The sequence below is a fragment of the Daphnia pulex genome, chromosome 8 (genome assembly GCF_021134715.1).
Source record: "Daphnia pulex isolate KAP4 chromosome 8, ASM2113471v1".
NCBI lineage: Eukaryota > Metazoa > Arthropoda > Branchiopoda > Diplostraca > Daphniidae > Daphnia > Daphnia pulex.
The window spans coordinates 13455705-13471583 of NC_060024.1; the positions used below are offsets into that span (position 1 = coordinate 13455705).

At 39.4% G+C, this 15879-nt stretch overlaps 5 protein-coding genes and 1 non-coding gene across 8 annotated transcripts; 5 read left to right on the plus strand and 1 right to left on the minus strand.

The window, feature by feature from the left end:
• Positions 1 to 392: 392 nt before the first annotated feature.
• Positions 393 to 1374, plus strand: LOC124200969 (hemoglobin and hemoglobin-haptoglobin-binding protein A-like). Its single transcript, XM_046597385.1, has 2 exons — positions 393 to 515; positions 601 to 1374. Exons 1-2 carry the CDS (start codon positions 504 to 506, stop codon positions 1168 to 1170), a joined length of 582 nt encoding a protein of 193 aa, XP_046453341.1. The 5' UTR covers positions 393 to 503; the 3' UTR covers positions 1171 to 1374.
• A 140-nt stretch (positions 1375 to 1514) lies between these two features.
• Positions 1515 to 1600, plus strand: Trnat-cgu. The gene is given in 2 exon segments: positions 1515 to 1550; positions 1565 to 1600. It is a non-coding gene; the product is annotated as a tRNA-Thr (tRNA).
• A 2993-nt stretch (positions 1601 to 4593) lies between these two features.
• Positions 4594 to 7135, minus strand: LOC124200638. Its single transcript, XM_046596902.1, has 6 exons — positions 6805 to 7135; positions 5426 to 5609; positions 5212 to 5356; positions 5085 to 5145; positions 4854 to 5011; positions 4594 to 4791 (listed from the first exon to the last, which is right to left on the minus strand). The coding sequence occupies exons 1-6, from the start codon at positions 7133 to 7135 to the stop codon at positions 4594 to 4596; spliced, it is 1077 nt and encodes a 358-aa protein (XP_046452858.1).
• A 632-nt stretch (positions 7136 to 7767) lies between these two features.
• On the plus strand, positions 7768 to 9770 carry LOC124200972 (cyanophycinase-like). Its single transcript, XM_046597390.1, has 6 exons — positions 7768 to 8135; positions 8218 to 8367; positions 8427 to 8699; positions 8764 to 9039; positions 9111 to 9252; positions 9314 to 9770. The coding sequence occupies exons 1-6, from the start codon at positions 8004 to 8006 to the stop codon at positions 9634 to 9636; spliced, it is 1296 nt and encodes a 431-aa protein (XP_046453346.1). The 5' UTR covers positions 7768 to 8003; the 3' UTR covers positions 9637 to 9770.
• Positions 9771 to 10094: 324 nt separating this feature from the next.
• LOC124200973 (FK506-binding protein 2-like) lies at positions 10095 to 11181 on the plus strand. Its single transcript, XM_046597391.1, has 4 exons — positions 10095 to 10588; positions 10662 to 10725; positions 10798 to 10897; positions 10967 to 11181. Exons 1-4 carry the CDS (start codon positions 10104 to 10106, stop codon positions 11014 to 11016), a joined length of 699 nt encoding a protein of 232 aa, XP_046453347.1. The 5' UTR covers positions 10095 to 10103; the 3' UTR covers positions 11017 to 11181.
• Positions 11182 to 11233: 52 nt separating this feature from the next.
• Positions 11234 to 15825, plus strand: LOC124200971 (peroxidase-like). Of its 3 annotated transcripts, XM_046597388.1 has the most exons (18): positions 11234 to 11311; positions 11405 to 12042; positions 12113 to 12188; positions 12265 to 12450; positions 12547 to 12770; positions 12852 to 12977; positions 13048 to 13095; positions 13156 to 13352; positions 13418 to 13455; positions 13529 to 13686; positions 13752 to 13949; positions 14030 to 14186; positions 14270 to 14455; positions 14532 to 14581; positions 14652 to 14752; positions 14827 to 15025; positions 15094 to 15202; positions 15284 to 15825. In XM_046597388.1, exons 2-18 carry the CDS (start codon positions 11880 to 11882, stop codon positions 15360 to 15362), a joined length of 2295 nt encoding a protein of 764 aa, XP_046453344.1. In that variant the 5' UTR covers positions 11234 to 11311; positions 11405 to 11879; the 3' UTR covers positions 15363 to 15825. The 3 variants fall into 3 exon arrangements, with proteins under 3 accessions (XP_046453344.1, XP_046453343.1, XP_046453345.1); XM_046597387.1 differs by having other exon boundaries at positions 11309 to 12042; XM_046597389.1 differs by having other exon boundaries at positions 11309 to 12042; positions 12116 to 12188.
• Positions 15826 to 15879: the final 54 nt, after the last annotated feature.

The window sequence follows — 15879 nt, forward strand, 5'->3', positions numbered from 1 at the left end:
GATAGCTCTTGAATTCTGCGAGCGTGCTACATCCATAATAAGCGGTTTAACATTGACAGAGACAGTTTGGAGAGAAAATGCGTAATTTTTGCAAATCACAAGTTCCAGTCTGATACGTGTTCATTATTATAAATGCGTTAGTGACGAATAATTTAGCCCAAAGCGACCCAACGAGTTACGAGGATTCATGTAATAGAGTTGAAAATAATTCAGGGTCATCGTAATTGCTTTCTATTCTCGACGTTTAAATATGAGGAATATCATGCGCAACCCAATTTGACCAGCAATTAACCAAGATTAGTACGGTACACTGTGAATTCTTTCAGATTAAATGATTTAAACATCATTGGGTTCCGTTCATTAAAATTATTTTCCCTACACCAAGTCCTTAATGAGAGAACAACATTGGTAGCAAATTCGTATAAATAGGGTACGAATCGTTCCAAATTCATCACACTCCCCTTCTTGTTCTTTGCATCAGCAGTCCTTTTCCTCGAAACAACATGAAGTTCTCGGTATGAATTCATTTCCAATTCATTTTCTTATTCACTTGAATTTTTAATTGTGAATTAATATTCATTATTTGCAATACATTTGTAGGCATCAGCAGCTTTGATCTTACTTGCTTGCGTGGTCTATGTTTCCGCTTACGGGACCCATCGACCAACGACTCATCGTCCAACTCATTACCCAACACGTCCAACTTACCGCCCAACTTACCGCCCCACTCACCGCCCTACCCATCGCCCCACTTACCGCCCCACCCATCGCCCCATCTATCGCCCAATGAAGAAACTCGGCAACTCCAATGTCAACATCAACGACAACAAAAACAGCAATGTTGACATCGCTTCGCTTTTATCCGAACTGTTCGGCCAGGAGGAGGAATTTCCTTGCACTATCGGTGATCTCTGTTACGAGAAAAAGAATTTGATCAAGTCCGGCGCTGCTGCCGTCGACGCTAAAAAGACAGTGGAACCAACTGAAAAGGCCGTGGAAAAAAGCGTTGCTCCTGCCGCTCCTGCTGCCGCCCCTGCTGTCGCCCCTGCCGCTCCTGCTGCCGATGTCAACTTTGATCAGTTCACAAACTTCGCAGATTTCCAAAACGATGACGTTATATTTGCGGTTCCTTCTGAAATGGATGAGGGTGACGATGACTTTTTTGCTTAACTTTCTTTTGGAAGTGATCGGAATTCTTTTGCGGACAACTGAAAACTTAATTTTTTCAATATTTGGTAATTTCGGCAATATTCTAATTCTTAAACTGTTACCCAACTGATTTTTTCATGTCAATCCTACAACCTTTTTGTGGGAACGATTTGTTATTACAGTTACTTAACTCAAGAAAAAGAATACACAAAAATTATGAAACTACGTGTGGAATTTTTATAGCGTTCAGCTTCACAACGTTGCTTACATACTTACTCGTGAAATTATGGCGTTTCACTATTTCAACATCGTAACGAAGCTTTCGTATGTGATATTAAGGCTGGTAATTTTAGTCAGGGTTATCAGCCTTTATAGCTCAGTGGTAGAGCGTCGGTCTCGTATGTATTAGTAAGAAAACCGGATGTCGAGAGTTCAATCCTCTCTGAAGGCATTGTCGATAAGTTTCGTACTTGAACCGCATTGGCGCCATAAAACCGATTTATCATTCTCTCGTAATTTCGTCTGCTATTTATTGGATTTGGACTTCGAATTCGAAGCCTATTCGTATTCGAAGCATGCTTCTTCTGATATCCGAGTGTCGTTCAAATCAGTGTTATAAAAAGAACATGAAACTCTATAAAAACTGTTGATCCTAATGTGTCCTAATGCAATGCATTGCAAATTTAATTAGTTTTTCTGATGATTGAAAACGTGATTGGAACAAAGAAATCCCAAGAGTGGCTACTGTGATGCAGTGTGGCTGTTCAGGTTGTTTCTGTTAATAAAGTATTCAACAGTGAAGAACAAGTACCATTCGAAGTGATCTTGAGCATTTTATGTGTGAACTAACTCTTTTGTTTCATAACGAGCAAGACAAGTATCATTGTTGAAGAAAATCCAAGCCCAGTTGTCACCTACATGTTCCAGACGCAGGGTTTGACTGACATAAAACTGGAGACCAGGATTTTGAAATTGTTTTCATCCAATTGCTGACTCACTTGAAAATTGGCTGAACTTCATCCATGAAGTAGGCGGCTAAACAAAAAAAAAAAAAAAATCAAACAATCTTTCATGCTTTTATATTAGCTATGAGCCCAAGATTATTGGGTAAGACTGGCATAACTCCCAATCATGTTTTTTTTTTTTTTTTAATATTTTGAAATTCCTTATATCTCTTAGCCTATGTTTTAATTTTTTGTATGTCTAGGTTCATCAAGGTGAGCAACCAGTAATGAAAATGACACTGGGTTCTCAAAGACTGCCTAGTTAGAGGTTAAAACTTAAAAGTCCCCTTAACCATTGGACAACAAGGTTATGCTAGATTGAGATCCTGAATTAGGTCCTCCTAAGTCGAGACAAGTAGAAACTGTTGAATTTCAAGAATTTCTTATTTTCATAACAGTTAATGCAAAATAATGGACGGAAACAGACAGTAACCATTTCGTTGTTATCTGCTATGGAACGAACAGTCAATAGAGGTATCCGGAGACAAGAATTTATTGTCCCTACGAAGAAATTCCCACCGATCCTTTTACTGCTCAGGGGGATCTGCTCCAACGCAAACGGATTGACCCTCAAATTAAGGTGAGTTGCATCAAAGAAATCATGTCATGTTTTGCATGTATTCATTCGCGCTGCCACTTGATGAGTTTTGACACACGATAGGGATAAAATCGACCAAACCAAAACCAACATATCGCTAAAGAAACTAGATCAACCGTACCGAAAAGACTATTTATTTTTATTGATAAATTACTATTTTAGTGTGTTCTGACAGACCAAGGTTGAATTAGCCTAAGATAGGGGTGACGATTATCGTCTGCACGATTAAATTGCCAATTTCCCTTTCCACTCAAGCTACAAGAGAAAGAACGATTGAGAGTCTTGCAAATCGATGCGGACGTCCTTATGTTGAATAAAAATCTTTGGCCCTTGGTCGTCCATCAAAGAATTTAGTTTGAAGTTAGCTATGATAATCTCAGCGGCCCTGCGCTGTTCGCGGCTACCTCGGACGTCCACCTGTCTGCTTCCCTTGCCACCACACGGCACCACAAGTTCCTCATTAAAAAATTTATATTCTTTTTGACACAGGAACAAAAAATTGCGTGTGAAATTTAACAGTGCTGCTCTTATTATGTGTTGCTGCAACACATTAATAGTTAAACGTAAAAATGGTTCCTCACCCTGAGCGTGGCAATAATCGACAGAAGAAGATTACGCAGAGTTGTTGTAAATACATTTTGTAGAGATAAGAAGTACAAACTTGTACAGAAATCGCTCACAGTGTCACACTAATACGTTAGTGTTGACTGTCGAGCCATATTCTAGTATTGACGGTAAATGCCATTTTCAAATATCGATGAAGAATGTAATTTATTGTGTGCCACTTGTGAAAACGATCTATCAAAACGAAAGACTGCTGTGTCGTCAGTGTTATTTAGTTACACCAGTAATTGTATAATATCCACACTAATGACATTTCAACTGTACTAATAGTCGAGTTTTACGCTTTTAGATATTTACGGATAATTTTATGTTTTTAAAAGTTAGGGTTGAGATATTTTTTTCTTAGAACTCTTTTGAGTTGGGAGGAGTAAGCTAAACCGAATCCATTTATGGCGACCAAGTCCAAAATTCTCTTCTAACCGTTTCTTCGTTTTTCTTATTTTAACTTTAGGTTCTCCGGCGTTCTTTTTGTCTTCCAGTATTCCAGCTTCTTTCCGGAAGAGTGCTTGGCGGTTGCGGTTCTCCCAGCGACACCACCAACTGAAACAAAAGACAACCACTTCAATCAGAGTCACCATACTTGCTCCTAGAAACAGTCCTAGATTGCCGCCCAAGATTCCTGAAGACAAATTTCAAATTCAACAACAAGTCATAAAACGGTATCAATAAGTTTTTTTCAGCATAAACATACCGAGCCACTGATTAATGGTGGGATAATGATTCACAAGCAGGGTTCGCGAGAAGGTCGGATAATAGAAATTGAGCACCGCCAAGTGATTGCTTGAAATTCATAAGAAGAATCAATAACGGGAAAATACATTTTTAATAGAAATGTGGGATGAAAATCACCTTTGGTTGGAAGAGATAGACCAGTTGCCGAATTGAAAATTCGATGCTAATTGCAAATCCGAATAACTGGCCGAAAAATGGTATTTTTCCTTCCAGCACTCGCTAACGCATTCACCAGAACGATCTAAAATGGCAAACGTGATACTAAACCTATACAGTTGTCATGATAAGGTAATATTTCACCTGGTTTTATAAGACTGTATGATGCTGATTTATTTCTAAAATCTTCCATTGGATCCAGGAACAACAGCTTCATCATCCGAGCGAAATCCAACAACTGTTGTGGACGACATGGCGGCAAGTCACCTGAAATTCGTTGGCTCATCATCATTTTCAAAGTGGAGTTAAAACAACAACAATGCTGAAGAGTTAAATGCCTTTATAAGGTATAGTCACGAGGTAGCAATTGACAGCTTTGATTACACGCTTCTGGTGGAATGCGTATTTGCAATTGCATTCCGTGTACTTATCAAAACCGGGCACCAAATGTTGGTAGCGATCCAGTTTGTCCCGGGTGGCACACATCTTCGTGGCTAACATCGATTTCGCCACTTCCTCGTCGTTAATCTTTACATAACAATTAACGGTAAACCAAAGTCTAGATTAAAATGTATGCATTTATTTCGTACTATTGTTTTGGAAATCGCCAACGAAGTCCAGAGTCCAATGCGGGTGTAGTGTTTCTCTTTGAGAAGCGCCACAGAAGGATCAGTCCACTTGTCATTGGCCGAAAATGTAATACCTTTCTGATTAGCCAGGATCGGATTGACGACAGAATTATCCAGTGCTGTTGTCAAATGAGCAAAAAAATCGACCATTGCAAAAGTCACTCTAAAGTGTCTTCCAACTATGCCACTTACCTCGGAAATCCCTGGAATCCCTCACGAAGACGATAAAGCCAAACGTCATGGAAGGAATGTGCTTTTGTTCAATCAATTTAAACTCAAATTTAAAACAAATTCATTCGTTATTTGATTTAGAAAATACCTGAAACATGGGTGGAGCTGAAAGAGTTGTGACGCAAGCACCAGTTGTGGACACGAAACTGCCCGATGGAAAGAATTTGGCACAGCAATCGACGCTGTCCGCATAAACACCAGGTGAGATACAGCCAGCAATTATGTCTTCGCATCTAATTTGGCGTAATTAAATGTTACAGCTGCCGAGGACATTATATAACGCCGTTTTCAGTATAAAATACCTGAGTAGAGCACGTTGAATGATTTCGTTGACATCTTTGACATCATTTTTAGCGAGTATGTTGTTGAATTTGGTTTCCAGCTGCCGCTGTCGTTGCTCATCCTGAAGAAGAGCCGGCGAAACGACAAAGAGTGATGTAGAGAGTATCAAATACGAGATCATTTCGGTATCGACAAATCCCATTTCTGTTTTTAGTTTAAAATAATTTCAACTGAGTAAGATCCATATATAATAAAAGAACAAGCTTTTTTGGGAGGAGCTTATTCATGTCCCAATGAGAGCACGCTGTGATTGGTCAGTCCAGTCGCCCATCAAGAGGGGTGAAAACCGCCGCAGGTTTTCACCCTCCCTGCTGATGGTCAAATAGGGGGGTTGCTGCAAAGGGGAAAGGGGAGAAAGACAATGGGGTAAATTTCCGCGCCGTTGCAAAAAGAAGGGTGGGTACTGGCTCACACTCACAACGCAGTACGTGCATCGATTTCTACGCGGCAAATATCGATATGTCAAATACCCAAATAGCACCAAATTCAAATCGGTATTTCTGTTCGAAAAATACTGTTTCCGCCCCCTCCATAGATTTCCCCTCAGATCAAGTCCCGTTCTTATTTAAAGTTTAGCAATTAATGCAATTTTTTTTCACGCAAAAACGTATTTATTGGCGGGTAGAATAACGAATAGGAACCCACGGGCGAAATAACTTTGGACGATTTATCCACGGAATGATTCGAAATTTAAAAATATAGGTAGAAAATGAAAATCTGTTGACTTGCCACGGGCAGATTTTTCAACGAGAAAAATTGGTGGGCAGATGGTAAACGGACATATCTTTCTTATAAAAAGATTACATTCAAATAAACATTTAATCGAATTTAATAAAAAAATCAATTGAATTCCAATCGCCCAATCGGCAGGCAGAAAACGAATAATTATCGAAATTACAACAAAAGAAGAGCCTATCACTACGCAAGAAAAAAAAATTGTTTTGTCTGGGAAACCTGGGCAGATTTTCTACGATAAAATTGGCACGGGCAGATGGGCAACGGCCCATGAGAATTCAGCAGTAAATGATCAAAACTTATTTTTTATTCATTTTGCTTAACAACCTGGGATATAATTATAGGAAATGAATTACTCGCAATAGTTTTACATTTGTTAAATAACACGAATTGCTATCACCAGGCAGCTACCTATGAAGAAACGGACGTTGCCAAACAAGATTACATTTGGTTACGTCTGGCGCTGTTTACGTGCAACTCCTTGCTTTAAAAAAAAGTAGCAAATGATTCCGACTTTAAGCTAGACCCTAAGTTCCCCGGTCTCGACCGGGCTCAAGTTACTAGTGTTTTCAAAATATTTCGCAGAGCTTTTCTCGCCAATTACCCGCTAGGATTGTGAGATTGAAGGTGCTGGAAGTGCAAATGTGGTACTTGGGATGCTCGAACCAGTTGACTGTATCCGTTTGCAGGAGCATTTCGCTGTTGCCTGCCATGTTCATGAAAGACAAAGTCGAGAAGTAGGTGGAGACAGCCGTGAGAAGGATTCCGACGACCAGTGTGATCCTCCAAATGATTTTGACCGGCACGGGATTCGATTTGTCACCCAGGTGAGTCACAGCTGCACAGGTGGATCGTCCAGCGAAATCCGCCCATCCATTAGCTGGATGGGAGGCCTTCATGGAGAATGTAGAGGACTTGGTAGAATCATCTGTCATGTTCACACAAGTCTGTCGGGCAACTCGAATCTTTGCTTCTGCTGTCGTACTCGACATGGTTGAAACTGAAGTACTAGACTAGTTGCAGATTCTCTTTACTTGAAAGCTCCTGAAATTGGCAATTACCTTTCTGTATTTTTAAGAGTATAGGCTGGGAAATTGGAGATAAACAATGCATACGACGCTGATCCGGATAAACCAACTTGCGCATTGTGATGCATGGATGAGCACGGTATTTGTTATTTTTCAATTTCAAGACCGTAAGGAAATATTTCGCTATTTTAAAAACTTTCAACTACCATTTCCTTAACAGTTAAAAATGATGTGGTTAATATTGCAGGTTTCATTTACAGAACGGTTACGATTTCCAGTTTCTCCGGAGGAGTATTAATGATTATATCGGGTACACTGAAATAATTTTATGGTTTGTCTAGATAAAGTTTTCTGTTTCTTATTAAATCCAAAATTAATTTAACCGCGTTATGTGAAAAATGTCCACTGCAGCGCTACGGTGCTATTGATCTTACAAGGGAGCGGGTGGGAAAAAAGAACAATCGATAGCTATAATGCCGCTATTTCTTTGTTTCTATCTTGAATTTTACCCGTTACCTTGAGAAACCCTAACCCAATGACCCGTGACAAGGATATCGTTCTCTTACTCCGTCTAGTCTAAAATCACTCCCCCTAAAATCCTTTTCTTCCAGGTTGTTACTACTCCAGTAGCTCATTAAAGCTCCAAACGAGCTGGCGACAGGTTGTATACTTCAAAGTTGGAAGATAAATTTTAGATAGTTTCAATTTGTTGGGTGTCAGTTCTTAATTGTTACGCGACAGAATCGAAACATTTCAAAGCATTGTGAATAGTAGAATGATTTACATTACTCTGATTACTTTTACGTCATGGCTGCTGACTCTGACTGTCGGGCAGAATTTAGTCCTCATTGGGGGTAATCTGAGAGTAGACAACGCCATTGTTTGGGAAAAGATGGTTAAACTGGCTGTAAGTAAATATTTTGTCGCCATGTTGTTGTATCTTTAATTGCATATTTTCCTAACCTAAAGCCTGTATTATTTGAATAAAGGGTGGACAGGATGTGGCTCGGATTGGAGTCGTTTCGGCTTCGGATGATGTAACAACTGAAGGGGACAGAGTAATTGGCACTTTTCTGCGACTAGGAGTCAAAGTGACTGGCATTCCTGTGAATGAATCTCGAGTTAACGATACTGCTGTGGTAAGCACTTGTATTGCACTTATTCGATTAAAAAATAATTGATTAATTTCGAAATGTAGGCCAACTTAATCATGCAACAGACTGGCATTTTCATCGTGGAAGATTCAGAAGATAAACCTGACAGCTTTTGGAACAGGTTCACTTCATTAATTCGTCCTACTGGTTCGCCTGGGGAACCACCTATGGGTGTTGTCTGTTACGAAACTTCCAGTTACAAACGACAGAATCTTCTTGAAATGCTTCGGCCGTCAGGTGTCGATTCTCCGGTGTTGAGAGCTATCCAGTCAGTTCTTAAAAAAGGCGGAATGGTGGCCGGCAATGCTGCCATTATGGTAAGTTATTTTCTACCGAACTATTTGGGAGACTTGATTGTGTGATTTATTTGATGGCATTTAGGGCAAGGCGCCTGTGATTATCAGTGGCGATTCAATCAGCTCTTTATTGGCTGGTACTCGTTTCTTTTCTTCGCCTCGAGATCAATTTTCGTTCCGCAAGGAAGGAGGCCTCGCTCTTCTCAACATGGACTACGTGATTGATAGCCATTTGAGTGAAAAAGGTCGAGAAATGCGAACTATCAGGACATTGTTGGAGAGCAACATCACCAGAGGCATCGGCGTTGATGAAAATACAGCACTGGTTGTCAATAACCCATTGGCCATGCCTGTTGGCAAAGTATGAAGCAATTTATTTTATTTTATTGCATATTTCCAACAACTTATTTTTCTATGATGGAACTTTTGAAGGTTGTCACTGCATTGGGTGTCATCAGTGGCGTCTTCTACGTTGATGTTTCCATGGTTCCCGCTGTGTCGATGATGAACGCTCTTTATGAGAATGTCATTTTCTCGTTTTTCACCGTCGACGATTCATTGGATTTCACCTCAGGTATTTGTTGATTAAGTAATTGCTTCGTGACTTTGTGTGACATGGATTTCTCTTTTGGCAGGGAAAGTCATTTATCCTTCGTGGAAGAAAAGGATGTTTGGCCTAGAGCAGTTCAAGAGTGCCGTTCCATCTGACGATATTTTTTCGCTTGTGTGGCCGTCCCAGTGGCGACAGACTGCCCTTCGGCTGATGAATTGTAACGAGATGAACGTGACTAGTCATTCACCAGCGTCGATCGTGCCTCTAGTTCCCGGCGTCACGGTCGTCTTCGATCGCTCAGGGGCCGTTGGGTTCGCAGCGAATTTACCCGATAACTTTAGCAACACATACGTCATATCTTTCCAAGGGATGTCCGCTTCTGTCAAGGTGCTCAGGATACTGTAAGCAAAAACCCCGATTCTTTTTGCATGTCGTAATCGTCACTTGTACATGAGTTTTTAATTTCATTTCCCATTCGACAAACTTTCTTAAATTTTATTGTGTCTTTTAAAACGAACTAATAAAGTCAATCTTCGTCATGTTTTGTCCATTAGAAAAAAAAGTAGAAACCTGCAGATCCTAGTCGTACTTAGCCATTAAATACATCAACTTGGTATTAATTTTGAGTGAGATTATAGACATAATGTGAGACAAGCTTGTAAGATGAAAGGGTATGGCGATGTCTTAGGATTTAGGATATTAGGATTATTAGAATATTTAATAGGGCTTATTGGTTAAAGTTGATCTAATGAACATTAATTGACTCAGAAAGGTGTGCTCTGACTTTCCACCATACCCCGACAATTTAAATTCCATTCAATCCTAGCACAAGATCCATCTAGCTCTGGAAACACGTATTTCACCATGTATTCATGATCATGAACGCCAATAATGCGACAATACCTTGGGGGGATGGTTTTGTGTGTACTGTTGTTCGTACAACACAGGAAATTTGTTATGGCCATGTAGCTTTTGGTACAATCAACAAATTGTATCTTTTCAATCTGCCTCCTTGTTATCGCTCTAATCCTAGTCTAACAAACGATAAAGTGAAATGTTCAAACAACTATGTAGTTCTGTTTGTTTCTCTGTTGGACATTTTACTGGACGTTTTTCAGTACAGTCTTTTGCTGCATTTGGATATTGTCCTGTTGACTTTCTTGTCCAAAATGAAAAGCTTTTTCAAACTGCCGTTTGCTATGCTATTCCTGTTGATTGCAGTCAAAGCGCAAGAACAACAACTAATTATCGAAGTCCTTTATATGCCTACTGATTGCCCGATTAAATCGCAAAATTTGGACATTTTAACTACGGACTACACCGGAACGCTTGAGGACGGCACCGTCTTTGATTCCAGGTAAAGTAATTAAGAAAGCACCTTAATAACTTTTTCAGTTTATTATACATTTTTTTTTCGATTCAAATTTCAGTGTTGGCGGAGAACCTTTCAGCTTTACATTGGGAGTCGGAGAAGTGATTAAAGGATGGGATATGGTAATTTCACAAGCGTTATCATCAATACAGCTTATCATGTACAGCATCTAAATTTTTCATCTTACGCGATAGGGTTTGCTGGATATGTGTGTGACGGAACGACGCAAGTTGACCATTCCGCCATCATTGGCTTATGGTGAGCAAGGAACCAGTGACGGAGTCATCCCACCAAGTAAATTACATTCACAAAAACTGATACAAGAGATATGAAATAATAATTTTTTTTTTATTTATTTTTAAGACGCTACTATCATTTTCGATGTTGAATTGTTGGGAATCAATCGGCCGTAACGAACTACCTACTATTAAGACCCAGACCCCTTAATATCTTTGTTTTGTCGAAAAGGTGATAGCTTTAAATAATGTATCAAATAGGAAGAATTAATTTGAGAAATAGTTCTTTTTATTTGTAATTATCTTTGAAGTTAACAAGGAATAAAAAATTAGTATCCCTCATTTGAGAGAAATTAAAGAGATTTTAAGAGAAAAATTAAAAAAATTAAAATAATTAGTTTGAAAAAAAATTAAATGGCCAACCTTTGCAGCTTGGGGAGATTTCTGTGACGTGCTACACCGACGGAAGTTAGTAAGTATTTTAGTTGCAGCACTTAAGCGTACAAAACACATTATAACGGGAAATGTTTGCATGTACTAACCTTTTTAAATTGACTACCTAAAGGATGCGATTGTTTTCGAACCGGATAAGGCATACCATTTGGGAGCAAAAAAAGGCGATATGCAAATATAGTTGATCACACGTTCTTTCACAATCAAATAAGCTGACGCACCTGCAAAGAGTGAATAATGGGATTTTGAAGGTCGTGCTGACACTGCTGAGTCGTCATGGACTTGGAAATCCCCTTTGCTGTTTACTTTGAAATTTTGCCAATGTCAAGCCTCACACGCGTGATTCGGCGAGGAGGTTCTCTGCCTGGATTTTTGATTTCACCTCCATCAAGGGCAGTTTTTACAATGAGTTAACAGTGACTGTGCAATTCACAGTCAATGCGCCATTCTGCTTTGTAAAATAGGCCGGCCTTTCCCATTTTGTTATTGCACGTTTTGTCATTTTTATTTGGGGTTATCAAAGCCATCAGGTTCCAGTTGTAGCTTCACTTTCATTCAACACGGACGTTCTTTTATATTCCCGAAAAATGGACCGAAAGCGACTAATTCTTGGCTACGTAGTGCTGTTTTTGAATTTTCAGATTGGCAAGTTCGCTCGTTCAGACCATCATCGCATCAAACGACAGATAGAGTTTGGGGCGAATGTCGACGAATTTCTCGGCCGCAGTTTATTTCGCCCATTTTCCAACGGTAATTCTGATTCCATACTTGATATTATATTACAACGATGCTATAACTTTATTACCATTTGCCTTACAAAAAGGGGGATTTATTGCGAGCCAAACAGGATTCGACATTCGTTTTATAACCAATGCACAACTTGATGCGGAAAGCAGGTGCCCCGTTATTAACGTCAAGTCAATTACAGCGAATTACTTAAAAGTAATTTTTAATTAAATGTTTAATTTTTAGCCAAGCTTCCGACCGAATCAGCGACATCATCCGCTTTGAGGAGTCCCTGATCGAGAACGAAATCCGCATTCAACCTAACACGGCTGCCTTTAGCCATTTAAAGATAGTTCAACCTACGGCCGACGCTCAGCAGTTGGCACGGGAGGCCCTTCTTGTCATCGAAGCTACTCGCCAACTTCAGCGAAAGTATACAGGCACTTAAACCTAAATCATTTGTTCTTGTTGGCTAATTGTATGATTATTTCTTATTGCTATTAACCGCTGATGGGTAATTGGGTATAGATTCAACCTGACGCCGGTAGAGACTGGTTTGGATCTCACATTCCACTCGACTCGCCAGACTATCCAGTTTCCTGCTTGCCGATCCAAACCTCCGTGCATGCAACACTTTGGATCCGGCGTCAAGTACCGAACAATCGACGGATCGTGTAATAATTTAGAGAAACCATCTTGGGGCATGGCTCGATCGACATTTCAGCGCATCCTTCCTCCCGCTTACAGCGACGGTTTGCAACTTTGATCTTTTAAATTTGTGTAGGGGAAAATAATGTTAAAAAATACTTTGGTTCAAATGAATGTTTAAACAGGTGTCTTTGCGCCAAGAATAGCCATGGATGGAACAACCCTTCCTAGTGCACGCTTCATCAGCCTTGTAATAGTCTCTCATCACGATGCTCCACGGGCTGACTTGTCGCTGTTGTGGATGGTCTTCGGTTGGAATTTAATTTAAATAATTTTACCAAATTATTCGAATAGTTAATACGATTTTGCTTATATTTGCAGGTCAGTTTATCGATCATGACCTGACATTGTCGCCAACCTTTGTCTTGTGTAAGAAATCTTCATCTGTTAGTTAACGCGTACGTACTTTACCATGTAAAATTGGTTTAGCTGACAATTCCGGAATTGAATGCTGCTCGGCAGATGGCGGATCGATGCTGCCAGAATCTTCACGCCATCCACAGTGTTTGCCCATTGAAATCCCAGCTGATGATCCGTTTTACCGCAATTTCAATCAACGTTGCATGAATTTTGTCCGAACCACGCCCGGATTACGACCCGATTGCAACTTTGGATACGCCGAACAAGTATACACATTGAATTCGAATTGATCTTTTTTAAAAGCATGTCAATGATTATATTTTTTTATCAGTTGAACGAGCTCACTCACTGGCTGGATGGATCTCAAATGTAAAAAAAAAATCTTGCTATGATGATCGAGTTTGAAGTGTGATTTTAAATCTAATTAGTTTTATCGTTCCAGCTACGGTAGCGATGCAGAAACAATGACGAAATTGCGTGATTTCCATCAGGGAAGACTACGTTCTACTAGATTTAATGGAAGGTCAATTGTTCCGCTGGATCCCAAGTCTAATGTCACTCGGACGGAAGACTGCAAGACTAGTTCTTGTTACATAGCTGGTATTTCTACATCAGTTTATAATCTTTCTTAAATAAAATTGTTAAATTCAATATTGAAAATGCAGGAGACATAAGAGTTACTGAGCAACCACAACTTACAGTGATACACACGCTTTGGATGAGAGAGCACAACCAAATTGCTGCTGAATTATCTCGTCTCAATCCTGGCTGGAGTGACGAAAACATTTTCCAGGAAGCTCGTCGTATTGTCATAGCCGAATATCAGTTCATAATCTACAACGAATTCCTTCCGATTATTCTAGGTACGAATAATTTTGATACGGGGGTTATAAATATGAAGTAAAACAAAAAGTCAATTATCTGATAAAATTTCAATGTAAAGGTAAACGATACATGGATACTTTTAACTTGAGCATATCCCAATCGTCGTTATACTACGGAAACGGTGATTACGATGCAACAATTGACCCGTCCATACAAAATGAATTCGCCACTGCTGCCTACCGGATGGGCCATTCTCTCGTTCAAGGTCTTGTCAAGTGAGTGTGACATTATTCAATTTACGAAATTTTACTATTTACAATTGTCGTTGAATAAAACGGGAAATTGTATGTATATATAGATTATTCAGCCAAAGCGGACAGGTAAATGAAGAAAGTTCGTTCACTCTCAGCAATATGTTGGATGCCGTTTCACCTATTGGCAAAGACTCTGCTTGGATGGATGAAGCTTTGCGGGGATTGCTCGAACAACCGATGCAGAACTTCGATTCATCATTTACTCCGGAAATAACCAACAAACTCTTTCGGTGTGTATCGTTTGTTTTTAAAATGTCATACAAAATCTAAAAAAGGATGTTTCAAACATTTGTCACCTTCTTGCAGTGGTGAAAAACCATTTGGAATGGATTTGGTGGCACTGAACATTCAACGAGGTAAGACCAAATACTTGTTCTTCTTAGTATAATACGTTTTTTAAATAAATTGTACATTGAATTTTTAAAGGTCGAGATCATGGAATACCTGGCTACAATAGTTACCGAGAAATTTGTGGGATGAAAAGAGCAGATCATTTCCGTGGATTATCTCCCCAGATACCAGATGATGTGAGTTAAGCGAACCATGAATAAGTCACTCCTACTTTAACGATATGTGAATACTGATTATTTTTCTCGTTTAGATGATAACACAGCTCAAGCACATCTATCGATCTGTGGACGATGTAGATCTCTTTGTAGGTGGGATACTGGAGACTCCAGTTTATGACAGTCTCGTTGGGCCCACGTTTCTGTGCATCATTGGAGACCAATTCGCACGGTTGAAAAAAGCTGATCGCTTCTTTTACGACGCTGGCAACCAGCTTCATTCTTTTAATCAAAGTAAATTGTAGATCAATAGTATTAACCATATTTTTTTCAATTAATATAATTTTCTGTCTATTCAACAGGGCAAATAGAGGAAATTCGTAAGGCGAGTTTAGCCAGAATTATCTGTGACCATAGCGATGGTACCATTCGCATTATTCAACCTCTAGCGTTGCGAACTCCTGGAGAAATGTAATAGAAACATTACAGCAATAATTATCAATAGCACAAAAGATTAATGTCATTCCTCGGGTATATTTAAAAAAAAAACAGAAACGGCAGGAAAAGGTGCGATGGACCATCAATTTCACGACTAAATTTTGAAGCTTGGGCAGGAGAACCGATCTTCTAACGTCAACCCTATATCGTATTTATAAATTCTGTCTTGCGCGCGTGAGTTATCCTCTTTTTAAGACTGGCCTGCTTTGAGTATTTGGAAATCAGTTTTTAATTTAACATATTAATCTGCGATTCACGCCAGTCGGATGCTGGGGTTTCCTGTTTTTTAAAGGGAACATTTAATGGAAAACGGAAAAAAACAATGAAAAGTTTACGTAAATAAATACATTGAGATGTGCACTCGATGCTCAAGTGCATGATATCACCACCGCATTTCACCAAAAATGAAACGAGTTCGTTTCCTGGTCCCTCCCAAATGCATAATTTCTCTGCTGTATACCTACAGTCTGAATGTCTGCTTTATATCAATATAAAGTCAAATGCTAAACCATGACACAATTATAACGTACTGTATAATACAATATTATACTTATAGATACAAAATACAATGTTATGTATATTGCACCTATAAACCACCCCGCGGTCTGTTAGTCACCCTGGTGATAAAGGTCTTCTATCATTATGGTCGG

Bases quoted from the DNA above. Each gene is read 5' to 3' on its own strand.
- LOC124200638 (XM_046596902.1), bottom strand. From the start codon at position 7,135: ATGACAGATGATTCTACCAAGTCCTCTACATTCTCCATGAAGGCCTCC. The intron at 5,610-6,804 runs GTAATTGGCGAG...AACTAAAAACAG, and splicing joins CAATCTCACAATCCTAGCGG to AAATGGGATTTGTCGATACC. The intron at 4,792-4,853 runs GTACGAAATAAA...TGTTATGTAAAG, and splicing joins TGGCGATTTCCAAAACAATA to ATTAACGACGAGGAAGTGGC.
- LOC124200972 (XM_046597390.1), top strand. From the start codon at position 8,004: ATGATTTACATTACTCTGATTACTTTTACGTCATGGCTGCTGACTCTG. The intron at 8,136-8,217 runs GTAAGTAAATAT...ATTTGAATAAAG, and splicing joins AAAAGATGGTTAAACTGGCT to GGTGGACAGGATGTGGCTCG. The intron at 8,700-8,763 runs GTAAGTTATTTT...GATGGCATTTAG, and splicing joins CCGGCAATGCTGCCATTATG to GGCAAGGCGCCTGTGATTAT.
- LOC124200973 (XM_046597391.1), top strand. From the start codon at position 10,104: ATGATCATGAACGCCAATAATGCGACAATACCTTGGGGGGATGGTTTT. The intron at 10,589-10,661 runs GTAAAGTAATTA...TTCAAATTTCAG, and splicing joins GGCACCGTCTTTGATTCCAG to TGTTGGCGGAGAACCTTTCA. The intron at 10,898-10,966 runs GTAAATTACATT...TTTATTTTTAAG, and splicing joins TGACGGAGTCATCCCACCAA to ACGCTACTATCATTTTCGAT.
- LOC124200971 (XM_046597388.1), top strand. From the start codon at position 11,880: ATGGACCGAAAGCGACTAATTCTTGGCTACGTAGTGCTGTTTTTGAAT. The intron at 14,456-14,531 runs GTGTGTATCGTT...ACCTTCTTGCAG, and splicing joins ATAACCAACAAACTCTTTCG to TGGTGAAAAACCATTTGGAA. The intron at 15,203-15,283 runs GTAATAGAAACA...AAAAAAAAACAG, and splicing joins TTGCGAACTCCTGGAGAAAT to AAACGGCAGGAAAAGGTGCG.